This window comes from Pezoporus flaviventris, unplaced genomic scaffold (assembly GCF_033815535.1).
Source record: "Pezoporus flaviventris isolate CSIRO_AGI_PZ_B2104156 unplaced genomic scaffold, CSIRO_AGI_Pfla_v1 ptg000073l, whole genome shotgun sequence".
NCBI classification, from domain to species: domain Eukaryota; kingdom Metazoa; phylum Chordata; class Aves; order Psittaciformes; family Psittacidae; genus Pezoporus; species Pezoporus flaviventris.
Genome location: NW_026892621.1, coordinates 2,985,573 through 3,010,515, shown reverse-complemented (window position 1 = coordinate 3,010,515; position 24,943 = coordinate 2,985,573). Strand labels below are relative to the sequence as shown.

Genomic DNA, 24,943 nt, shown 5'->3' with positions numbered 1-24,943 from the left:
CAGGAGAGGAATCTATCAAATACAGCAAACTGGGTGTTCGTGACGTACCATTGACTAAGCTGGCATTTGCATTACCAGTGGCATTTGCACCTGCTGCACCATCTGTAGCTGAAGGAGGGTGGGAGGAGGGATGGGAAGAATCTACTGAGCAATAATGGATAAAAAAACAAAATATAAATAATAATAATAACAACAACATGAACAAATGCACATGACAAAACAAAACCATTTATGGAATACTGAGGCTTTGTTTTCTTCAAATCAATCTCGTTTAAATTAATTAACATAATTTTCAAAAGCAAAATATCATTACAGAGATGTTACAAAAGCAAAAACTCATACATGGAATAACAATAAGTAAATAAAATGAAAGGCATTTAATAGAGTTGGTGAGAACTGACAGTACACAGTATTATGTGCATTGCACTGGTCCTTTTATGTGTGATTTGTTTAATATAATGTTATGCAAATATTAAAATGGTTGAAATATTTCCCTTGAGTTTATGAATTCACACATTACATTTGTTTTTACATTATTATATTACGTTTATGAATTCACAACATTACAGATCTTGTATTTTATGTCATGTTGCATATTATGATGTGTTATTGCTGATATAACCCAGTCTAACATGGGCTCAACCTATATCCTACCATAACCTAGTTAATATGCACATTGACCTGAACAGAAACATTAAGCTTTTCAATATTGTACGTGGAAATGGCAAATGAAGTTTTGAGGAGAACAAGGAGTTATTTTAAATCCAAATAACAAATGGAACTGGTTTGTTATGAAATGAAAAATGTATCAGAAAATAATTTTTTTCTGGTTTTAGCCATTATCTGCAAAGTAGCGAAACCGGTCAAGAAATCTTTCCTAGCAGGAAGGTGGAAAACCCAAGGAAGGTTTTATTACTTTATTATGTGTTTTATACTAGAGTTCACAAGTTTAGCCTCCGTACATAATAGATTAACTAAGCCTTGTTTGGTTCGTGTTGGTCAATTGTTCTCAACGGAACACAGAAGTCCTGTAATGAATCCTGACTGAGACTCTTGGACTCCTGCAGCACCTAACCCATAGTGGCTGTTTGCCACTGTACTGGTTTGGTATTCAAGAACGATAGCCTCCTTTTATTTACAAATGGTAAATTGGGAGAGGAAAATAAACAGCAGACAGGAGTTAAAAACATGCCCTGGGTGACTACGTTCGTGCAAATTTTAATTGCAAATTTGACTGCTGTGCTGGTAATAACTTAAACTGTTTTGGTTACTCATGCTTATTTTTTATGCCATTTGGATAGTCACACTAACCAGCGCAGCATGAACTACCAGCAGCAAATCATGCATTCCAACATTTAATAGGCTGTAATTTGCTTCAGAGTAACTGATTATTCAAGCTTAACATTAAGACTTGCAACACCAACAATGCACGCACACTGAAATGTTTGCCACGAACAATCCTGCTGATTTAAATTATTCTTTAATTTAACTGCACTGATTCAAAGACAATTATCAGTTCAACCATGATTTGCCCCAAAGCTGCTGGCTAAAAGCCTCATCCTTTCATTTGACGTGGTACAATTCTTACTCTACCTGGAAGCTGATGTCCATCCTCCTGTTTCACACCTGCATGATGGTTTTTAACAGAATATTAATGAACAATAAAAGCATGCACCCACAGGAGACTGAAACAAACATTTATGATTTGCAGGGTTTCAGAGAGTTGCAGGTTCATACACGAGAGTACATTATTTGAGGCTGGGCCTCAATCTACAGCCAGCTCTGCCCAGCACAAAGCTGCTACCAACAGTAGAAAACGTGAAGGGATTTTCTTGGTATTGTAGCTATATCCAATTAGATTCAGTGTCTGCATATAAAGTTCTTTGATACATGTGTCAGAGTCTCTGTGTCTGGGTAGTAAGTTACAAGCACAGTGCAGTGCATTACTCTGCTACCTCTGATTTCTCTTTCGCTGTCTTTCAAGGCCATCTACAAAGAGACACGAGAGAATCATCAGTGTCCTGAGCAAAACAACACACAGAGAAGGCCAGCCCAGTTAAACAGGGACAGAAGGGCAAATGGCTGTCACTTCCAAATAGGTACTGAGCTTCCTCTTCCTCACCTATAATACCCTTTGTCACTGCCAAAACAGATGCTGCCAGACCTCAAAAGGTCCATGGCCAAGAGCCTTTCTTTTAATCGCAGCAAGATCAAACTCTAAGATACTGTTCAAAACCAGTCTGACATGGAAGAGCTTTACTTTGGGAAGTTTCAGCCTGAATGGTCCCGGAACTAACCATTCCTAGCAGGTATTGTGAATTTCTGGGTAGAAATGAAAGGGTAAACATTGCATAAAGCCTTCCATCAACTCAAAAGGGATCTCCTCAGAGAAACAAGTGCAGCCACCTTTTCCACGTATTCGGAAATGGAAATTGTAGGTCATGAAAACCATGTGAATTTGGCCTTCCTAGCTGCAGCTTCAAATTAATAGGATGGAAATGACAAAAAGGTGGAATCACACTTCCTGACAGAGACTAAGTCAAACGTTCAGTAAAGCTCTAGCTGCTCTTTTTCATCGATGGCAAAACCCACTGAAAAGTGGTGAAATTACTAAAACCCCATCTTAATTAGCCCTAAAATTAACTCTGACAGATAAATATTCTTAGAACAAACTTGGAACGAGATTCTGAAAGGAGACTTGAACAATGTACAAGACTATGAACCAAACCTGGAAAGCACACACATTAAATCATGTTTCTGCTTATGGGTGCAAGCCATAAATTAGCAACTGCTTATGGCATCACTATATGAAGGCAAAAAAGTCTACAGAGACTTCTTGATTCCATTAACTGGCATCAGACTTCAAAGCTAAATTCTGTCAACAGTTTTTGCTACTTTCTTGTCTCTTATTAGTCTTAGCCAGAACTTTACACCTTAAGAAATTAAAATGCCTCTACAGTCATTAAACACCCAGGCAAGCAAAAAGCCACCATGAATCTCTATTTTACTTTTGAAGCTCAAAGAAAGAGGCTATTTCCATGGCCAAGTTGTTGGTTTTTTTCTGAAAAAAATAGTACATAGAGTTAAATGCACAAGAGCAAAACCTTAGCAAAGTTTTGGTGAGTATGGGTTTATGTAAAGAAGACATGGCAATGGGTGGGTGCCCATGTGTTCCCTTGATTGCATTATGTACTAAGAATCCACAATTTCACACTGGAAAAACATCTTGTTATCCAATGTATTTATTGGTTAACAGCTTTGGCTGTTTTTCTGTGTGACATGTAATGACAAAAATGTATACAAAAAAGGAAGTTGTTAAAATCATATTTATTTGTCAGAAATGGGGGAGAGCCCTGGCTACACAAAGCCCAAGAGCTTTCTTCAGAGCATATTTATGTGTTGTGAAATTTACCTTTCTTATCTTTCTTTTCTTCTTCTTCTCCTCCAGCCCCTAGCAGGGTGAAGATGATGCCTGTCTGAGAATTCACACCCACAGCAGTTACCAGCATCCGTCCAGAGCCTTCCATGACGTGAGTACCTGAAAATATGCAGTGAGAGTTATATGTAGCTGAAAAAATAGAAAGAACCACCATTAAATATTTTATGCAAGACTTTTACTATAGTACTGAAATAAATTTGTTACATTTAAAAAATCTATACTGAGGTAATATAATTACATACCAAAAATAACCCCTATTGTATATTATTCTCTACCAAGAATGGATGCTTAACTGCAAATCCCAGGCTGCACCTGCATGAACCACACGCATCAGATTCCTTTTTCAAAAGGAATGTTGTCACTAACCGAGTTTACATAATTGTGGGAAAGTTTAGCTTCATCTAGTTAATTCTTGTAACTTTGAGCAGTCTTTCAGAGTTCTGCAAGCATTCCTCTGTGACTCTGGTCAAGACTGCACTGACTGCACATGCAATATTGTCACATAAATGAAGTGAAAATACATGTGCGGTTTCTTCTCATCTTGCTCACTTGATTTACATGCATAGAAAAAATGTTTTTGAAGAGAATTTCACGTCTTTAAAATGAAAAAAGCCACACAAAGTCTTCAAGGAGATGTTACAGTAAACCAGCAGAATCCCAAACAGGTACTTGAAAACAAATTCATTGTGAGAGATTTCTATTACTGCGGTACCAATCAAAATGTACGTTAAGTTTTCCCGAGAAGGATCATTTGTTTAACTAGATAATTTTACCATTCTTTAAAGTAAATTCCTTTCCAGAAATATTTCATGCTTTAGTGTACAGAAATTGTTTATTTACAGCTCTTGTTCCTATATTGAACCAAACAATAGATGCATCCAGGTCACACATAGCCTCTAAGAAACCTTTTGCTATGAGTTGTGGGAGCAAAAACCAATAGAAATTCCCAGAAGTGATAGAAAATATTCTGATTTAAATCTTGGAAAAATTTTACAACCGAGCAGAAAACTGTTATGCCCATTAAGCGTAAGTCACTGTGCGAACACAGAGGAAAAGCTGTAATTTCTCAACACAAGAGCAAGGACGGGAAGCTTACTGGACTTGTACTCTTTTAAATATTCTTTCCTGTATATGAAGGAGGAAGTAGTTTGGAAACGATGAAAACAGACTGTAACACACCAGCTGTCAGCCCTGAGAAACAAAATCACAGCACACAAAAAAGACGAGTGTACATTTATACCTCCAGGTGAACTACGGGAAGACCCATGGTTAACTAGAACCTGCTCAGGAAGTATTCTGTTATTTAACAATTGGTTTTAATCCTAGGTGCTACAGTTCTAAATACATTTTATTTAAGAGCAGTCATTATTCCCCATTTGCAGCTGTGGAACACCAGAAGAATGAGACCAGATGGAATCAGAACAAGTTCACCAAAAATGTGAGATCCACTGACCTTCCTTAAGACAACACCACAGTTTCATTCATGCTGCAGCAGCACGAATTTGGCAGGGGCATTAACTGACTTGTCCTAAATAGTGCTGTGGCTAATGAGGTAAAAATTCTGGTAAGCTTATTCTCAGCTATCTTGCCCCTAGTCACTCACCCACGACCATCACCAACTACCACTCAACATTTTAAAACCGAAGTTGTTCACTGGGGCTTGTAGTTCTGGAATGTACTGCAGCAGGGCACACCTGAAACCATAACAAAAGAGCCATCTTCAAACAAGCTTTCTGCTAGCTCCTGCAACATGGACTCCTGACTGACTGCACCATGAGCTGGCTGCACTGAGCACGTGGGGAGTAGAATTGATTTCGCAATGAGAATCTTATTGGGCATTCAGGTCTCCTAACCCTGAATGGCCACAGAAAGATCTTTTCTCCCCTCCCTTTAAAAAAAAACACTGCTTTTTAGGTACAGAAAATATACTCATTTCAGTGAGTTCTCTCAAAAGCTAAAAAAAGTGAAGATATATGGACCTGTGCCCTTATACAGATTTGTATTATATACACACACACACACACACAAACGCTTGCTGTTCATCCAGTCGCTGTCCTAGAACATGGTAAGCAATGCAACTATCTATTTATAATCAAAATATCTTTCTCTAAATAATCAAAATCTCTCATGTTCTTAAAAGGAAAATAGAAACACAGAACAGAGAGAACATCTGTCAACACTGAACCTAATTTGAGAGCATAAATATCTCATCAGAACACTGAGAAAACTTCAGCAGAAAGAAGCCAAATAAAAACCAAAATGCACTAATGGTCAGACATCGCAAAGAAAAGCAACAGACTTTCTCAGTTCATTGACAACTGTTCCTGTGGCTTTGTGAGACAAAATTTGAGTCCTTAAAATGTCATTTGCTTTCTTTCATATGATTGATAGAGAAAAACATCACAGGCATACAAATCAGGACTGCCACCCAAACAACAAAACACAAGTTATGTTCAAGCCTAAAGGAACAGATCTTTAAAAACCAAAATAAGCTGCATTGTATTGGCTCAGACAAAACAGAAAATGTCTGAAACTTCACTTCAAAATTAGAGGAGCCTTTCTTTTTTAATGTTAACACCATTTAAAACATATTTCAATTAAGAACTTGCTTTTAATATTCCCATGTCTTTTTCTGAAGGACTCTTTGTACTGGACTACAAGGGTGGGTAGAAATATCCTCCAAAACTTGGCACACACATTTCTGTTTCCAAACCACTCTATTAAGAAAACATGTACCCACCAGATTTCACCACCCTACACCAGGAAAAGACAAACCTGCCTTAACCTGAAATGCCTTTCTGAACCTTTTCCTAACATTAGTTTTGTAAAACATAATTCAAACCTGTTCAGGTGCACACAAAAGCATGTTTTAGAGATGGTACTAATTTATCATCACATTATGTTCCGCTAGTGCTATGGAGAATTCAGCAGCATCTAAGCTAAGCCACAGAACTGACCTCCTTTCACCTAACTGGCAATTTCACCATTTAAATGGCATTATACTACCTTGAATAAAGACATGGGCACTGTAACTTCAATCAGCTATTGTTATAGAAATGGAGTTTTGGAATGAATGTGTGTTTTTCACTGATCTGCACACTAAGCACATATTTCAGCTTCATCTTGAACAATTCTACTGGCCCCTTTCCTTCTCAAGACTGGTTTTTCAATATTAGTAAAATCATTCTTTCACATGCTGAGTATTTAATTTCAAGTTAATTAAATACTTACTAAATTACGACTATTCCAAGATACAAAAGGAAGAAGTCTAGTTTAGTAAAAAAAGATAGAAACAGGTTCAATGGATAAGAAACCTATTACAGCGTGTACTTCTCAGACAAAAATGCCACTAAGCATGAGACTGCTCAGAACTACCTGAGTTTAATAGTAGTACTGGTGAAATAGATTGGAAATAGAGCTGAAAAACAAAAACGAAAGCTAGAGCTGGGCAGTTTGGGGGTTTTACACTGATTTGCTACTTCCAGCAAACTTGGGGTGAACAAAAGTTCTCAGCATATCTAAGCAGCTGTTTCAGTCACTGCAGTTACTAAGAGGTAACTGAAATTAATAATAAGGTGAACAAACCACCAGAAGAAACCCCCTCATCCACAAGTAACTTCAACAACCGGAACTTCTGAAGTGAGCTGCTCAGTTCGGACCATTTCTGATGCACTGGAAGCCCAGGGCCGAGTATTTCCTGGCAGGGAATGAAGACAGAATCAGAACTGCTTTTCTCCAAAAAACAACTGACCCGGTTCCTCACTCCAGCTTCCTTTTTTTTTCCAAACCTCACAAAGCACCACAAAAAGAGATTTCTTTTGTATATGTGTTCTTAAATAAGCTCTCTTCGTTTCAGATCCTTGTTGTGCACTGATACAAGTAACCATCTGTAAGAGTCAGGTTAGAGTAAAGTAGTGATCTGTCAAGTTCAGTTCAGCAAGAACTATACTGGGTGAGTTCCTCTATGTAACTCTTTCATACCTTAATCAAATTAATCTAAATGCCTGGGGAAAAAAAAAGGTCTAAACAGTAAGCCTCATAAGGCATTTTATTACTATTATAATACATGGTACTCCAAAATACTTCACTGTGTGCAATACTGAGGCCAGACTCATATTCAAAATGTCTCTATTTAGGAGTCATGGATTTCTGTGAACTTTGAACTACACAAAACTTAAAGGGACCCATCAGCTTCAATCAAGGCAGTTGAGTAGCAGTTGGTTTGCTTACCCAAGTTGTCTTCATCGTTGGTTGATATATGCCATGCAAAAAAATACTATGTCAGCACAATCTCATTTAAGCTGATCACTACTGATGCAATGGCTTATGCTACACCATGAATGCTTCTTCTAGTTCAGTCTGTTACTGAACTAAAAGAAGGAAAATGTTTTAGACAGAAGTACAGTGGAACTATATAAGAGAAGCTGCTTCCTTTGGTTTCAGGTATATCATATCAGCCTATCTATTTCTATCTCTGCCTTCCTAGGTGGCACCGAATGTGCTATATACAGATGGAAATGAACTATCTGCTTTAGCCAGCACTTGTACTCCTAGAACTGCTTCTCAAGTATGGTAAATGACTATCTGGATGATCAAACAGGACATTAAGCACAGAAACTCATTTAGTTTAATTATGTCATCCAAACTGACTGCATATTAAACAAGTTGTTCCAGGTGCCGATGGTGAAAATAATACTCCCTGATTGGGGTGTTTTATCCTGCACCAAATTTAAACTCACCAAACAAACTGTGGCTCCAATTCAGGTGTTACCTTTTTTCAGTTATTCCTGTCAAGCCTGAACTGTTTTTATTTCCAACAGATGATTAAGGGAGAACAGTGGCAAGCAACATCCTGCCAACATCTGTCTAAACTACAGAAACCTACCTGAAGATAACCGAACGATGTCTTCAAGTACAAAGATAAGAGGAAAATTTATGGTCTGTCTGATGGTTTTGCAGGGGATTGATTCGGGTGAGGGTTTCGTTCTTTAGACAAGTTGTATATAAATACAGATCTGGGCTAACATCCAAGGCAAACTGAGTTCTAACACCCACCCCTGAAAGACATGGTGCTTTACAAGCTCTCAGGTTTTGGGCTACTAATGACTTCCACTGGGCACATCAGCTCTCACGTCACTGGGATTAAACTTTGTACTGTATCGATGGAAAAAGGTCTTTCTTTTTTTTGCTTGAGAGAGTATCAACTCCTGAACAAACAGAGTTTAGAGATTTTCTAACACAGTGTGAGTAAAACATCATTAGTACAAGTATGGAACAAAGGTGAGTGCAGTGCTTGTTAAAATACCACATTAATTCCTCACCTTCTTTGTAATCACAATAGGGATTACATGGGAAGAGAGAAAAATAGAGTACACACTTGATTTAACTCTGCAATAAAAACGTAAAGACAAATTTCTCTCCTCATAGCAAAAAAATCCGAGTTTTAGTAAGCAACACAAAACCATCTTTTCTCCTAACTTGACTGCTTTCCCTTTCTCTCCCTTTCAGGGCAACACCTTCATGTTTTTCACAGCCAGCATGGAAATCTATGGGTATTGAAAAAGATCTGATTCACTTTAGGAATATGTGAGTGTACATGAATCAATGGAAACCTCATGATCAGAAAACCTCTAGAACTCAGCAACAGTTGATTTTGATAGAAGCCAATGATATTTCATGACAGAAGTTTCTATAAGAAAATATCACGATTAAAACGATCTCTTTAAAACGAAACCGTCTGTTGCAGTTACGATGTTTGCAGAACAGCACAACTGCCAGCTAAGAAAAAAGAAATGAAAAAAACTGCACAAATATTTCAAGGACAACACTGGATTACTGATTTTGTTAGGAACAGCACCAGTGAGCTGCCCTTCCTCCAAATATCCCTGCAGGCCTCCCTGCTTACACACCAGAAAGCATCTCCAAGAGAATCCTAAATTAATCCAGAAGATAAACCAAATTACTGTAAATCCAGCAAAAATGAGTCAGTACCTTCACACACTGGATGTCAGGTGGATGTCAGAACACTCCCTTAAATTCCTTTCAGTACCTCAGGGAGCCAGAGGGACACCAAAACCTCAAAAACCCCAACTGGCACTGTCCCCACCAACTGAGAATTTCTGCATGAGCTGCAAATGCTCAGCTCTTCCTCGTACCTTCCTCGCACAAATGCACCCTTTGGAGTTTGCAGATACACCACTAAGCTTTACTATCCTCTATTTAACATGTGTAAACACATTTTCAGGCATCCATAATTTGGAAACATTTAGGGTTTTACAACATGAACATCAAAAGGCCTACACTTGGCAGCACACTGCAGCAAAATAATAAATAAAACCCAGAATATTTTTAAAGAAACTAAAGGATTCTTTTTATTTCCTAAAAAGCCATTTGTTTTGCTGGTTTAGTCTCAGAAGTGATAGAAACTTTTTGTGTCATTCGAAAACAATAATCCAGTACATAATTTCAGGGAGCAAGATGCTTGCAGCTTGCCAAAGTTAAAATGAATTAACATGGTCTTCTGCAACATGAAGTCCGTGGCAATGGCCAGTCCACCAGTAACATTAGCAATTCCTTCATCTTAAGTTAATGCAGCTACGTTTGACTGAAGGCTGGCGGGGTTTTAGCAGCCCACAGTTCCATATGTTACATGATAAACATTCATAACCTGACAGTCAGTGCTCTCATTATGTGATGGCAGGTGTTGCCTGAGAATCTCCCGCTCAGGGAGGCAGGCTGGGGCAGGAATGCTGCAGGGCTGCATGTTGACCTGCTGCACCACCACATCAGTGTTCTATTTGGGGTGCCCCTTGGCTGACCCTTGTATATCCAGACAGCAAAGAGAATCCTTTCCATGTATAAAAAGCTCAAGTATATTTGAAAATGACTGTTTCAGGTTATAACACATTGATGATGACTGTGGCATCAGCAGGCTGTTACACTGTGATGACATCCCAGCTGGGATATTGACAATCAACCTATTTAGAAACTATGAGGATTAAAAAAATCACATTCTATTTAACCAATTTACTGTATAGAATTATATTACAAAATACAAATACTACAAAGAGCTTGAATTTACCACAGAAGCTAAGCTCACAGCATTCTAGTATTCTAGCATTTCCTTCTAAGCACATTGGGTTTTCTCTGTTGTATCTAGCACATACACCAAGTGTTCAAAGAGACTTTAAAATGCTTGTTTCCTCTGAAAATACTTCATTTCCTTCTCACTTTATAAAGCACGGCAATCAGAAATAACTGCACAGAATCAAACCTCCATAGCATGTCCTTTGAATTGCAAAGAGAAGGCCAGTGTCTGTGTTCAAAAGATCAGTTACTAACACCTGACGGTGTGGTAAAATGAAACAAAGCAGTGCATAAGAGGTAACTCAGCAAGAATTCCAGCATATTTACCTGACAGGAGCATTGGGTCTTTGTCAACAGACTTGCGGACTTGGTCTGACTCTCCAGTTAAAGAGCTCTCATCGATTTTAAGATCATTTCCTTGAATAAATATCCCATCAGCAGGTAGAAGGTCACCTTTCAGTAAGAAAATGGTAATGGAAAACCAGAGTGGTTTAGTAAGATTGTTCTTATAACTACATCATAGTTTTCATTGTAAAATCACAATTAACAACAATTGCATTAAAATGTAAAATGAAAGCAGAAGTGAAAGAACTACTACCATATCTGTCCATGTTAGCCACAGAACTCCAATCCTGTTGGGAAGGGCCTTTTGTATTGCGCATAGTTTTTGCCTAATCTTGTCCCAGAATCAAAATGCATCACATTTAACATACAGTGAACACAATAATCACTGAGATTTGGCAGGGGGAGTGCTGCTGCTCTTGAACATGCCATGCAGGTTCCTCTATTAGCCTGCACAGGAATGAATAGTGGCTGATGAAGGTCAAGTTGCCCTTTCCCCTTCCCCACTCTGGAAGCCCTTCGCTGAGTCCAGGAGAAACCTGAAGGTTGACAGAATGGGCATTGTGCTGGAATTCACCATCTCAGCCAAACACAGAGCTCTTGCAAAAGTCACTGGAGACCAGGGCTTTCCCTGGAGCACATAATTAATTATAAAACATCATTCACTAGATGCATCTGATCTGGGGGAACTTACAGGATCCATGGCTCTGGAGCAGCCTACCAAATGGGGTACCCACAGAGGCACAATTCCCTTTCACAGAGCATTTCAAAATACTTCCTCTTATTACTAAGAGGACAGAAACGAAACATTCCAAACAGTGTCCTCCTCCGTGAAAGAGAATTGCCTTTGTATGAACAGTTATTGTCCTTGTCAGTGAGAGACAGTGAAGATTGCAACAGTAACATGAATTACCTAGTGTAATTTGACAGCAAGTATCTCAGGTTTTCCTTCTACCCTAACAGCCAAATTGTTATCTTATCATAGGCAACAATAACACCACATAATTCTCTTTTACATCCCTTCCAGTGAAATGAGTCTGTTCTGCTAGAAAGGGAAAACAGAATAAAGTTCAGGAAAGTTGCCAGAACTTACCATATTTCACCTGTGCAATGTCACCAACTACTATCTCTGCCACTGGGATCTGGATAACCTGTCCACCTCGCACAACAGTAAATTTCTGTTCTTGCTCAATACGACTTTGTAGCCCACGAAACTGTTTCTCCTTGCTCCAGTCATTGAAGGCAGTGACAAGCACAACACAGATAACAGAGAGTAGGATGGCAGCACCTTCAATCCAGCCAGCTTCAGCCTCACCTTCATCTTCAGCTCCTCCTGTTGCAGTACCACATCCTGCAAAGACAATGTGAAGAACTGGTTAGTCACGTGAAGACTGGGTTGATCATGTTTATCACAAGATGAAAAACTTGCTGTGAAATGACAGCAAGGGTAAGAAGCAGAACTGCTTTGTGAAGTCCTGTCTGCTAAATGAAACATGGCAGAATAGAGGAAAAAACAGAGAAATAATGTCTGAGGAAAAGAGAAAGAAATCAACAGAAACTTTAGATCTTTTATTTTTCCTGCTGAACAAGGTATCCCTGATAAACCTAAACTAAACAAACAGACGAAGGCACCAATTCTGTTATCCAATTAGAAGGATTGACAGCTTCACCTGGTCCATCAAGCACTTCCAGAAAGAAGGAGTAACATCAATCAATGCAAAGCAGTGGCATTAAATTATTATAAGAGATTAAATTAAAATGGATGTAAGAAATATTTTTCACTACATACAATTTCTAAATATTTCAACTCAATGCACTTATAAAAAACACTTGTTTAAGAAAACACAGAGTTGATCTAAGAGTATTAGTATTCAAATGTGATACTGAAATGTATTAGGGACCACTGAGTAAAAATAATAGCATAATATCAATTCATCATTCTTCCTTACAGAGGAATACAGTGGGTCGTGCTTATAGAACTGGATGTTATTTTTGCCACAAGTAAAACAATAGGAAAAAATACATTCTGTGTATTAATTCTGAAGTGTTAATTCTGAACTGCTTTAGACACGTTGCTAATTATTTATTTCAAAGTAATATGCAACTAAAATGTAAACCATTTCCTAGATAGTGTTCACAAAACAAAACCAATCTAGCTCTCCTTCTTGATGAAGTAACGCCTGGGAAAAGGCAGCTTGTCACAGTGGGCAGCAAAGTACAGTTCAGAGATCCCAGCGGACAGGAGAGAAGAACCAAAGGCTGAGCCTGAACAGCACAGCCTCCTCTCCCAGGTCCGAGGGAAGAAGGAAATCTCTTCACTTTTCACACAAAACTGACCCAAGGAGGCATCCAGCATCACTCCTGCATCTTTGCCAGGTACCAGGGAGCTCAGCCCCTTAGCAGCTGCGCTGCTTCCACCTATGGCTGAAGTTTAATTTTGGTATAGTCGTCACCTGTCACCAGAGGGAATTAAAAAGCAATTTGATTTCTATTTTTAAGTCACAAAGATTTCCCTGTAGCATAAGCACCATAATTCGTTAACCAGCCGAGTAATTACTCTTGCATAAGAACAGCAACAAAATTACCTAAAGCCAAAGGAGGAAAGATGACACTAATGTCCATTTAAAGAAGTTTAAACAAGGTGACTTCGGTTCTTTCTTGTGTGCAATAAAGATGGTTCTGTTAGTAAAGGCCTTGTACTGCGGATGAAGGTTCACACAGGTCAGTGGTCTAAGGACATCTTTGCTAGGAAACGCCCTTCTCTTGGGAGTGTGCTTTGCCTTTCACTTGGGTTAAGTCTACATTTAAACAACAGTAAGATTTCAGAGCAATTTCATTATGGTTTTAAAAGAGATTTTCAGACAGGCAGGATTTAAAGTGCCACCTGCCCTTCAAGGAGTGACCCATCTGTCGGGAAGCGTGTTCTTGAACTATGTTGTGTTCTTGCTTCAAAGCTGTTTCAGAATTATTCCCCTCTGATGGTGGAGGGGATGGGACTTGCACCTCTATTGGTGTAAGTTTGTAGAATTCTTGTTCTGCCATTTTGTCCCACAGGATTTTCTAAAACTTCTAGAAAGACCTAAAAGAATTTACAGGAAGAAACTGGATGTGTTCGTAGGAAAAACCCCACATACCGCTTAACTATACACTTATACTATCTGTCCTCCCTACTGTAGAACACAGAGTGACACAGTATCGACTTTACAGGTAAGAGGAAAATAAGGAATAGAAATAAGACACCCAAAAGACCTAATAACATCATGCCTAAGTAGCAAAACGTAGTTTAAAGCATCTAATGTCTATTAAGGAAGCTCATATGAGCCTTTAAAAACCATTGAGGTGCGAGATTGCCGTTATGCTTTCACAAGATAGTACTTGTTTCCCGATGCTGCTAACGAATCTGACTGAGATTTTATTGAAAGGCACAGCCCAAAAGCAGCACAAAAGAATCTGTAATGTGCATGTGTGATTTGTGCTGGGGTTTATTCCAAGACAGTCAATTGTGAAGTGCTAATTTACAATTAAATTTAACACAGGTCCTATCTGTCAGAAGATTCCATTTCAGAGAAGTAAACAAGTTTTAATGTGAAACTCTTTCCTACTGCAGCTATGAGCATATGCTATGTGTGACATTCCCCAAAGCCTCAGCCTCGTGAGACACAAAATGCATACTGCATCTGAAACTGAGATTATAGATTTGACTGCAAGTCAAGAATGTAAGGAGCCTGAACTCCGCTGGCACCAAAAGTGCAGAGGAAGCCATGAGATGGATTAGCTTATTCCAGAAGTGCACAGGAACAGGCAGGTGAGCCGAGGCCACCGAGGAGTGGGGGGACCTGAAAGTGCCAAAGCAAAGGACATTCAGAAATACAAAAAGGGACTACCAGGGTTGTGTCTTCCATAAGACATCGCAAAATACGTTACCAAAAACCTGTGGGAGGAGAACGGCATTTTATAAGCTTAAATTTGACCAGAAACGGGTCAGCAAAGACTGTTGAACAAGTTCTCTATAGAGAGGAGATGAAAGGAAAATCAAATCCAAAGGTGAAGAGGATCCAGGAAAAAAAGAAAAAAGAAAAGGAAAGTAATTCAAACCAGCACACTGAAGTCACAACAGCCTGGGCTGCTATCTCATGAGAAACATGGGCTACAAAACCTGCTCAAGAACCCGGGGAGCACCCAGCACTCGACCTGTACTAGACCCATTTATGCACCTAATTAATTGCCAGTCATTTCAAAATCAGCCTGAGAAGCCTACTCTGCATTAGCACTGTTTTACTTATTTATTAGGTTTAGAAAGAAAAACCAAGATACTGGAAGGGAACTGTATGACAGAAAAGACTTGAATACACTTGCACCAAAAAGGGAAGGTGAGAAAGCAAAGGAAGATACACAAGAGCAGGTTGCTTCCAAGGTCACAGACACCATTTCAGTACATATTTCTTGTGAGAGCAACCAAATCTGGGCAAATGCAGAGAGCAGCAGGCAAGCCCTGTGCAGGTCAAAGGAATCTGTGGTTGATTTCAAGGAGTTCTGAGGCGATTCTTAAAGCTGCTTTGAACAGCACCGCGACTGCAGTGACAAACTGCACGGTCTTCAGCTGCAGCGTGGTAATTTTTAAATCAGAAAATGAAGGTTTTTAAAACCTGTGAACATCTGTATGCTTAACAAAGTCCCAACCTACAGCACACACCTCTCAGCCCCTCATCTCAACCTACACAGTACCATTTTTAAGCCGAGAATAGCTTGTGGCATTTCAATTCCCAAGGAAAATCTCCCAACACTCCCAGAGGTAATTTTTTTCAGTCACTCAAACTGGTTTTGTCATCAGAAAGACAACAGTTCCCATGATAAAAACTTCTGATTTAATCACTTTCTGCAAAGACATTTTTCCTTAGCTGCAACTCCAGCACCGATGCTATTAAAGCAAACTGCGCAGCTCAGTTACAGCTTTGTCATTACAAGAGTTAGGCTCTTGCTACTACCACTCTAAGTGATGTCACTTTATCAAACATATCCAGTTGGAGGGCAAAAGGAACGATAACCACAGATTATACAATGAATATCACAGAATCACTGCCTTAACAAGTATTTTTTAAGCTGTAACAGATACGGCAATATTTATATTTACATATTCCTTGTTGTGTCTTATCATTTGCTGCAAAATTAGTCCAAAAGATACTGAAGTACCAAAGTGCTTCCCAAAGCCCTCTGTGAGATGCTGCACCATCAGTGGCTGGGGCACAAAGCAGCAAGGTCAGCGGCTGCTGGCAAAGCTTTGAGTGTCACCCCAGAGCCACGGCTGACTGCAGAGGTGCAGAAATGACTGGAACTCAGAACAGCAGGGTTCTGCCTTGCTCTCACAGCCTCCAGGGACTCCTGCACCCGTGACTAACATCTGCTAGTTACTTAGAGCGAGCCAGATCGCATCCTCCAGAAGCACAGAAGGGCTTTACTAGTGCGAGATGTTTAGACTACACACATGACTCAGGTTTAGGGGCTGCACATTCTCTGCAAGTGATTTTTGGATACTTACTTGAAAAGCATTTTAGAATTCCTTATTTGTGATGCATCAGTTACTTACATAAGGACTGTGGCGTAGGGGGGAGCAGAAAAACTCATTGGGTCCCTGTAGGTTATTATGTAACTGCCAACTTTGGAGTTCACTATTAAATATTAACACATTTCCTTGCATGTTCATGCAAGGAAACAAACCTGTAAGCCCTGAAAGCGTGTATATATTCACACAGTCCTCCAGCCTGACAGCAAACATTTGTGAGCACAGAAATGGTCATTAAAATACTCAATCAGCTTCAAGACATGCGAGATGCTGATCAAGATTCTTCCTGGAACCTCCAAGGGAAGGCATTTTGTAAAGATCAGTTGGAAGGATAGGGCCCTACCTCCCCCAGAGGCAATGGAGAGGAATGGGACCATGAAACTATTTCTATAGTTCCTATTTCATATTCAGTTTAGTTTCCTTTTGTTGCCACAGGGAAGGCAGAGAAAGGCAACTCTAGGAATGTTAACCACAAGTCCTGTTCTTAGGGATTGCAAGGGGAAAGTTTAACATCTGATTCACTATAATTTCACTGTACCTTGCTCAGATCTAACAATGCCTGGTAAATACAGCCACGTATTCAAAAGGTACCACACAGTTCTCAAATGTAAGAATCAGACCTTTGGAAGCTGCCCTTTGTGTTTATTGCTAAGAGTTCAAGTGCCGTTACTCAACAGCGCTTGCAAGGTCATGTCCTAGCTCAGTTTTACTCGCAGGATTAATACTTCTGGAGACTCTCTTCCTGGAAAATATGTGAGAAAACTTGATATTTCATCCCAAAGTTTTATCATTACCTCACGGCCCCAGCTGAGAATTGAGTCGTGCTTGGCAGCCTGGAAATCTACCTAATGAGCAGTATCTAAAAGCAACCCAGTTTGTTGATGACTTACACAGCTCTAATGAAGGGAAGGCATCTATGGGACTTAATTCTTTGCAGTGCAACACAGATTTGTAGAAAGCAGATGTAGATCACTTTACATTGTGAAACTATTGTTTAGTTTGCAGGTCCCATATGATACAGTATGCACACTTGGCACTTTACAAGGTCTTAATGCAGTGTTACTGAAGCCAGCTCAAGTCTTGAACTGATGTCATTCATCTGTATCATTGACATCCAGTAATGAATTTGCTCTGTAAGCACATTTTGTGCTGGTGAACAGTATAGGATTGATAGTTTTGATACTGTCAAGCAAGAGCAGAGTGAAACCATTACTTCGGACAAACACCTGGCTCCCAAAATGTAATGTTCCACTTCACCCCATCTGTATTTCAGAAGTGATATGACTGGTTTTTTTCTGAGTCCATGACACACACAGGATTATTTCCATACTTCCTTTAGAAGTTCTGTTCTTGGGCAGAGCATGATACCTAGATTGGGCTTTACTTGCTGAGTCCAAGAAGCAGTGTTTAAATCTTTGTTTTCCTTCTTGTTGCTTCTACAGAGACACCAAAGGTATGGATGGTATTCCCAGGTCTATCATTCCAGATTGCCACACTCCAATCAAAATATCAATTGACACAAAAACCCCACATCACCATTGGGTGAGCAGAACCTCACTTGCTCCATTTCACTCAAAGGAAATAGGGGAAAGAGAGAGTCAGACAGACAGACAGACAGTATCCCTAGCCAGCAAAGTGGGAGGGTAAGAATCAAGAAGTTTGTAATAGGGAAGCTTCACAAAAGACTGTCTGCTAAATAAGACTTAAATGCAACCTTGAGTAACCTAGAAATAGGCTATTTGTGAGAATTTTAAAATACAGTAAAACCCATTATAGCATATTATAAACAACCAATGCAATACGTTTTCATCCAAACACATATAAAAGAGCAATTACATTCACTTAAATGTATTTTCAGTGAATAGGTTTGCTGTGCAACCCAGTATGAATTAGCAAACCAAGTGTTTTCACACATCATCAAAACCACTTTCTCCATAATAATAAACAAACTTAAAGAGCTTCACAGGCATTACTGCATGTACAGATAGTAAAAACTTGTTCAGAAAAGACTAAATGATGAAATAGTCTTCATTATTTCGGGGTTGAGAGAAGTAAAGACCACTGGTTAAAATCCAAGGTTCCCAATCCAAGGTAATATATTCCATAGATGAAGAGCTCTGCCTGTGGTGGGAAGGCCTTGCTGCAATAATTGTAATAAAGACCCTCTCTAGGAAGGAGACAGCCTATAAAGCGTGTGTATCTGTTAGTATAGCCTGTAACCAGCTCATACAGAAAAGTTGTCTTAGAGGAGCCTTCGTAAAAAGGAACAGCCCATTTAGGTCCTGAACACACAGCTGAAGAGAGAAGAACACAGAATGTACATTCGGAGCTGCAATTACCCAGGCATGCCTTACAAACATGTCAGAAAGCCAAAGCTACAGCTAATTTCTAAATCAGGAGGAATGCTCCCATTTCTCATGCAGCAATCCCCAACCACATCCAGCACTTCCCCAGTACAGCTGGATGGAGAGGAGGATTTGAACACTTCCTCAGCTACTGCTCCAATGCAGATCACTGATAGCACCGGGAAACACAGAAGCCCATGAAAAGAAATAAATTCTTCACAGCAAACTGGCTGTCACCAGGCTCTTGACTTGAAACAGACCTAAGAAAAACATTCAACATTAGCACAGAACAACAGATATTTCCTAAATGCCTAATCACATTGAGAGCTCCTTTCTTACTTATGCTTCCTCTGCGAAATCCTAACAAACAAAGCCTATTCTCCTCCTGCCTGAAGCAGAATGATCACTGAAGGTCTTTCAGGTGGATGCTCGAGTAATGGATGCTCATACTGCCCTATATTAGGGACTCTTTGGTCCCTAATATAGAAAAAAAAGTATTTGCTTCCAAAAACATTCCTTTTTTTCTTTTTCTTTGTGTGCTTGATGTTCTAACCAAGATGATTTTAGAGAAAGACTGTATTTAACAGAAATCCCACCCAAAATTTGCAAGACACTGTTAAAAAAGGTCAAGACTTTGCCTGGAAATCTTGACAGATGTTTCATTGGAGCTTCTGAAAGAATCAAACTGAGCACAGGATGAAGTTGTGATTGCTGACTGATACACTTGATACACGTAGACCATTTAAAGAGTAATTGTCAGCTTCTTGCAACCTACAAGCCCTGCAGAGAGAGGTTACTAAGAATAGGCTGCTGACCTTAACAGGCCCCTTCAAACTGATTCATGGATTCTCAGAGGTCCACAGGCCACAGCTTGAAAGCCACTGCTCAAGAACATTTGCAGCTGGGGAGCTTCACACAGGCAGGATACTGCAAAAGGAGGAAATTAAAGCAGTCTCTTTTGAGCTTAGGCCATAGCAAGGTGCTGTAGAGCCAGTCCTGGAAACCCCTTCACGTCCTCTGCTGCTGTTACTCCCTCATTCATCAGTCATATTCATGAGAACAAGAAAACCAGGATGAATAAGATATGGAAGATTTGTAGACCTCAGCCACAAAACCAGCTCATAAACTGCAGCGTTTATTACTTTCATTAAATTTCTTATCTTCATTACTTTGTTCTATAAAGCTTTAAGCAGTAAAAAAATCATGTCAGTAAAAGATTAGATGTTCTAGCATAATGCCTTGCAGCAGAAAGCAGTAAAATCTTCTATTAACATTAGCAAATAGTGGGAACCTATAAAAGTAGTTGCACAGTGCAAACCCATGCTCTAAGGAAATGTGTTTCTGGACCCTATTTTCCAGTTCAGTTTCATCCCAAAGGATGAGGTCCCATCTGAAGGCACATCCTGTTTGTGCGCTCTCACAAAAGCAGCCAAAGCACATTAAGTGGGGAGATGTACTTCTGAATGCATCCAAACTCACATGTTAATGGAGATATGTCCAAAGCAAGCTAAAGCAGCATGTAGTTAGGATAACCTCCATTTAGAACATACACTCTGTATTCTGCATACTGCTTTTGGTTTCAACTCATCTAGTTTTTAGAATCTGAAAGTTGATGCATAACTGACACAAGATGAGCACCTCCTAAAGAGAAAAGGCAAAGCTGCTTACACAGTAACTGAAATTAACTGGAATCAGTCGTTTAAACCACTGCTTTTCTGATAGAATATATGTATGATACATTAAAATCATAGAATCATAGAAGAGTTAGGGTTGGAAAGGACCTTAAGATCATCCAGTTCCAACCCCCCTGCCATGGGCAGGGACACCTCACACTAAACCATCTCACCCAAGGCTCTGTACAACCTGGTCTTGAACACTGCCAGGGATGGAGAATTCACAGCTTCCCTGGGCAACCCATTCCAGTGCCTCACCACCCTTACAGGAAAGAATTTCTTCCTTATATCCAATCTAAACTTCCCCTGTTTAAGTTTTAACCCGTTACCCCTTGTCCTGTCACTACAGTCCCTAATGAAGAGTCCCTCCCCAGCATCCCTATAGGCCCCCTTCAGATACTGGAAGGCTGCTATGAGGTCTCCACGCAGCCTTCTCTTCTCCAGGCTGAACAGCCCCAACTTTCTCAGCCTGTCTTCATACAGGAGGTGCTCCAGTCCCCTGATCATCCTCGTGGCCTCCTCTGGACTTGTTCCAACAGTTCCATGTCCTTTTGATGTTGAGGACACCAGAACTGCACACAATGCTCCAGGTGAGGTCTCACAATATGCCTATCTATATTAACACACACATACACATGCACACACAGATGCACATACTTAACAAGTAGTATAATTCAGTGCCATTACAGCCTGTATTAACTCCACCGCAGCAGATGTGGGCTCTTAAACCACTTACTTGTCCATGCTTTATTCCCAGCAGTGGAGTCTATGGGGTGGGGGCTCGTTCCAGTCGCCCTCTGGTTGCACTTTAACACAAACCCTCTGCACATCTAGGCAGATCTGAAGTTGAGAGATTTTAAGATTCTTTCCCCCAGGTCGCAGTTCAATACTTGGTTCCACATACACGTGCACACACTTCACACCGAGTTTTAGACATTTTGTCCCAAAGCCCTGTTTTGTTACTGCTTTCTCAAACAGAACAGGAAGAGCAGCAGCCACGTGCTCTACACCTGCCTTGTCACCAGCTCTGTGTTCACAGGTAATACCTGCTTTGTTCCAGTCAGCTGTACTGAAACAGTTTTATCCAGATAAGAAGTTGCCATTCTAATTCAAACCCACCAACAGATGTGAACCATAACCACATGCAGACCTTGTGCTCTCCCATAGCTGGTTTGACCTCACGCAGAGCAGCTGGTGAACAGCACCCTCCTTTGAAAGTGCAAAGCACTCCTACCACCTCATCCAACTCATGTCCCACCATGAACAGATTGTGCACATGTGAAAAATAGTTGAGATTTTAAAACTACTGAATTAGAAATGATTTTTTTTTTAATTGCAATTAAGAAACCAGTATTCCTGTGTTTCACACTGGTTTATTTCACAAAGTGTTAATGCTAACTATTGACAGGAAAGATGTTCTCAGAGCTTTGGGGTTTTCAACAGTTTGGGGGGATTTTGATGGGTTGTATTTTTAAACATCAGGTAAATAATTTTAAGATAATATTTTGGTTCCCTTTACCAAACTGATCACAGTACTTGTATCCCTCTGCAGTACTGATATTCAAATTTCAAGTTCCTATTGAAAAAGCAGGGTAAGCTCCCATGAACAGCCATACACTGGTATTTATAATCAAGTTGTCTCCAAGCAGACAAAATGCAGCTGGAAATATTATGACAAATTGGTCTTCACAGCCATGAAAAACAGATCTAGGTGGTGATGTGTTTCAATTCCTACAGGAGACAGCTGGGTTATACACCAGGAGGAACTCCCTGTGTGGACCCCTGGACACGTTAGCAAGGAGAGGCACTGAATTTCCATCACTGGAACCTTTTAAAAGTAGGTAACATAAATTTCTGTCAAGTGTGGCTTAAATATTGTTGATAATGCTTTTGGGTATGGGGACCGACTAACTGACCTCCGAGAACCCTTCAAGTAGGTTTTCTCATATCCTGCCTCTTCTTGCTTGCCTTGGGATGCTGTCAACAAGCTGGGGATTAGCCAGACCAGGGAGAAGCAGAAACTGGAGCACTCCGATTTACATACCCAGCCCTTGCTTCAATGCTACACCCCTAATACAAGAAGGGCTGGGAGCTTAAAGTAAAACAGAGCTTTGCTGTCTGTGTAAGATGAAAACAGGACCAAGCAAGACTTGTTCTCTCTGTTCCAGTCCCAGTCCTCCTGGTGCCCACTGGGTGTTGGGGATGATGCTCAGACGACTCCCACAGCACCTCCCCTGCAGGCTGCGCAGCACCTCCACCCAGTGAGCCAGCCCGAATGCTGCACCCTCCCCAGGCCACAGACCCCATCAGCAGAAGCGTGCCAGTAAAGTCAGGTCTGTCAACCCCCCTGCACAGCCCAGCAGCGCGCACAGATGGAGGCGGCTGTGCCTCTGCCCAAGCTGCTGCGCTATCCTCAGCAACAGCATCTGGAGCACTGGGGTACAAACCCCCAGAGAGGCTCTGCAGGCTCAGGTTGTGTCCTGATGGGGTTGTCAGTGACAGCCAAACACCTACAGCCAGGTTCCACCTGGAGCCACCAAACCATCCTTGCATCAGGCTCTCTCTCCATGGCCCCACACCACCCAGGGCACCCACAGGTCATCTGGTACTGCAGTCCCAAACCTAAACCTGTCCCATCTTCTGCATCTTGAAAGCAACATGAAAAGCAAAAATGTTTCAGAACTTGAACAGAGCATCCAGGTAATGACAACTCACATGTGCACAAATACGTCTTTAGAAAAGCAGCCTTATACAGTATGGGAAGACAGCAAGGTAATCTGCATGCAAGTTAGGACGTGCGTACTATACTAGCTGGACACTCCAACCTGCTCCTGGATATTTAGAACTTGCACTGAAGTACAATTTAGGGCAGGAATTAAAAAGTAAGAGACTTTCTTAAGCAAATTCTTAAAGGAACTAAATTTACTTAACCCAACAAATTGGACTAATATCACTAGAAGCCATATGCTGATTCACCTCATCCCAGCTTTGGAAGGAAAGAGAGTAAATGATGGGGTTCTGGTGGAACAAGCTGTTTTTAAGAGGGCAAATACTTCCGTTTCTCCTGGGTTTAGTCCTGTTTTCCAGGATGTCAACTGCTTCATGCCTTGTACTGCCAGACAGTCTAAAATATCCTTTGTAAATCTCATGGTTTAATTTTTATGAAGAATGACAGGAGTATTTCAGTGTGTGCAACAAGACTCTTCAGAGGTTCTCCTTTGAAAGCTCTGAAATCAATGAATACTTTGAGAGCAATTTATTTTATGGAAAATGCTATTTTCTAACTGCTGCATTTCCATTGTCTCAACCCCTTTTGTGAGTTTTGCTCTTTGGACAGAACAATAAAACCTCCTGTGCAGCAACAGCCAAACAAACAGTGCTGCCTGTTTAGCAGCAAAGATGGTAAAGGATCCACAGTAGGACACATTGGCAGTGAAGGCTGCACGGCCCTTATACCCTCTTACTTACAACCTGGTTTTCCACTGATGCCTGGAGAATGCTATGTAACACACTCTAGAGACTCACAGAATAACACACTTCAGGTTTGTACAGTACAAAGCAAGGTCTGAAACAAAAGGGGGGCGGATTCCAAATCTGTTCTAACTAAGGGCTAAAATGAAATCAAGTCAGAACTAAAACCTCTGAGGAAGTACATGGCATGGCATCAGATTATGTTGTACCGGGCACATGCCTGGCAGTCCTGCCAGACTCCAGCCAGTGCTTACAGCCTGCAGATTGTGCCAGTGATGGGCTCAGGACCCGCAGCTGGATTCCCCAGCCATGCCAAGGGGTTCCAAATTTACCCTGACAGTGAGGACTACCAGGGAAGCTGTTCCCTGGACCTTTTGTGAGATGCCCTGCGGAGAAGAGCTGGAGGATGTTGATCAATGAGGAACTGAACATGAGCCGGGTCCAGTGTGCGCTCACAGCCCAGAAAGCAACCGTATCCTGGGCTACATCAAAAGGAGCATGACCAGCAGGTCGAAGGAGGTGATCCTGCCCCTCTGCTCTGCTCTCGTGAGACCTCACCTGGAGCATTGTGTGCAGTTCTGGTGTCCTCAACATAAAAAGGACATGGAACTGTTGGAACAAGTCCAGAGGAGGCCATGAGGATGATCAGGGCTGGAGCACCTCCTGCATGAAGACAGGCTGAGAAAGTTGGGGCTGTTCAGCCTGGAGAAGAGAAGGCTGCGTGGAGACCTCATAGCAGCCTTCCAGTATCTGAAGGGGGCCTATAGGGATGCTGGGGAGGGACTCTTCATTAGGGATTGTAGTGATAGGACAAGGGGTAATCGGTTAATAAAACAGGGGAAGTTTAGATTGGATATAAGGAGGTACTGGAATGGGTTGCCCAGGGAGGTTGTGAATGCTCCATCCCTGGCAGTGCTGAAGCCCAGGTTGGACAGAGCCTCGGACGACATGGTTTAGTGTGACGTGTCCCTGTCCATGGCAGGGGGGTTGGAACTGGGTGATCTTAAGGTCCTTTCCAACCCGAACT

At 40.8% G+C, this 24,943-nt stretch overlaps 1 protein-coding gene across 5 annotated transcripts in view; it reads right to left on the bottom strand.

The window, feature by feature from the left end:
- Positions 1–24,943, bottom strand: part of ATP2B2 (ATPase plasma membrane Ca2+ transporting 2) — a 244,025-nt gene that overhangs the window by 90,058 nt on the left and 129,024 nt on the right. For 3 of the 5 annotated variants that reach the window (XM_061472920.1, XM_061472921.1, XM_061472918.1), the window contains exons 4-7: positions 11,961–12,218; positions 10,853–10,978; positions 3,413–3,538; positions 49–141 (exon numbers count right to left, since the gene is read on the bottom strand). In XM_061472920.1, coding sequence (XP_061328904.1) covers positions 49–141; positions 3,413–3,538; positions 10,853–10,978; positions 11,961–12,218 — 603 coding nt within the window. The remainder of the gene's footprint in view (positions 1–48; positions 142–3,412; positions 3,539–10,852; positions 10,979–11,960; positions 12,219–24,943) is intronic. The other 2 variants (XM_061472919.1, XM_061472922.1) reach the window with 1 other exon arrangement.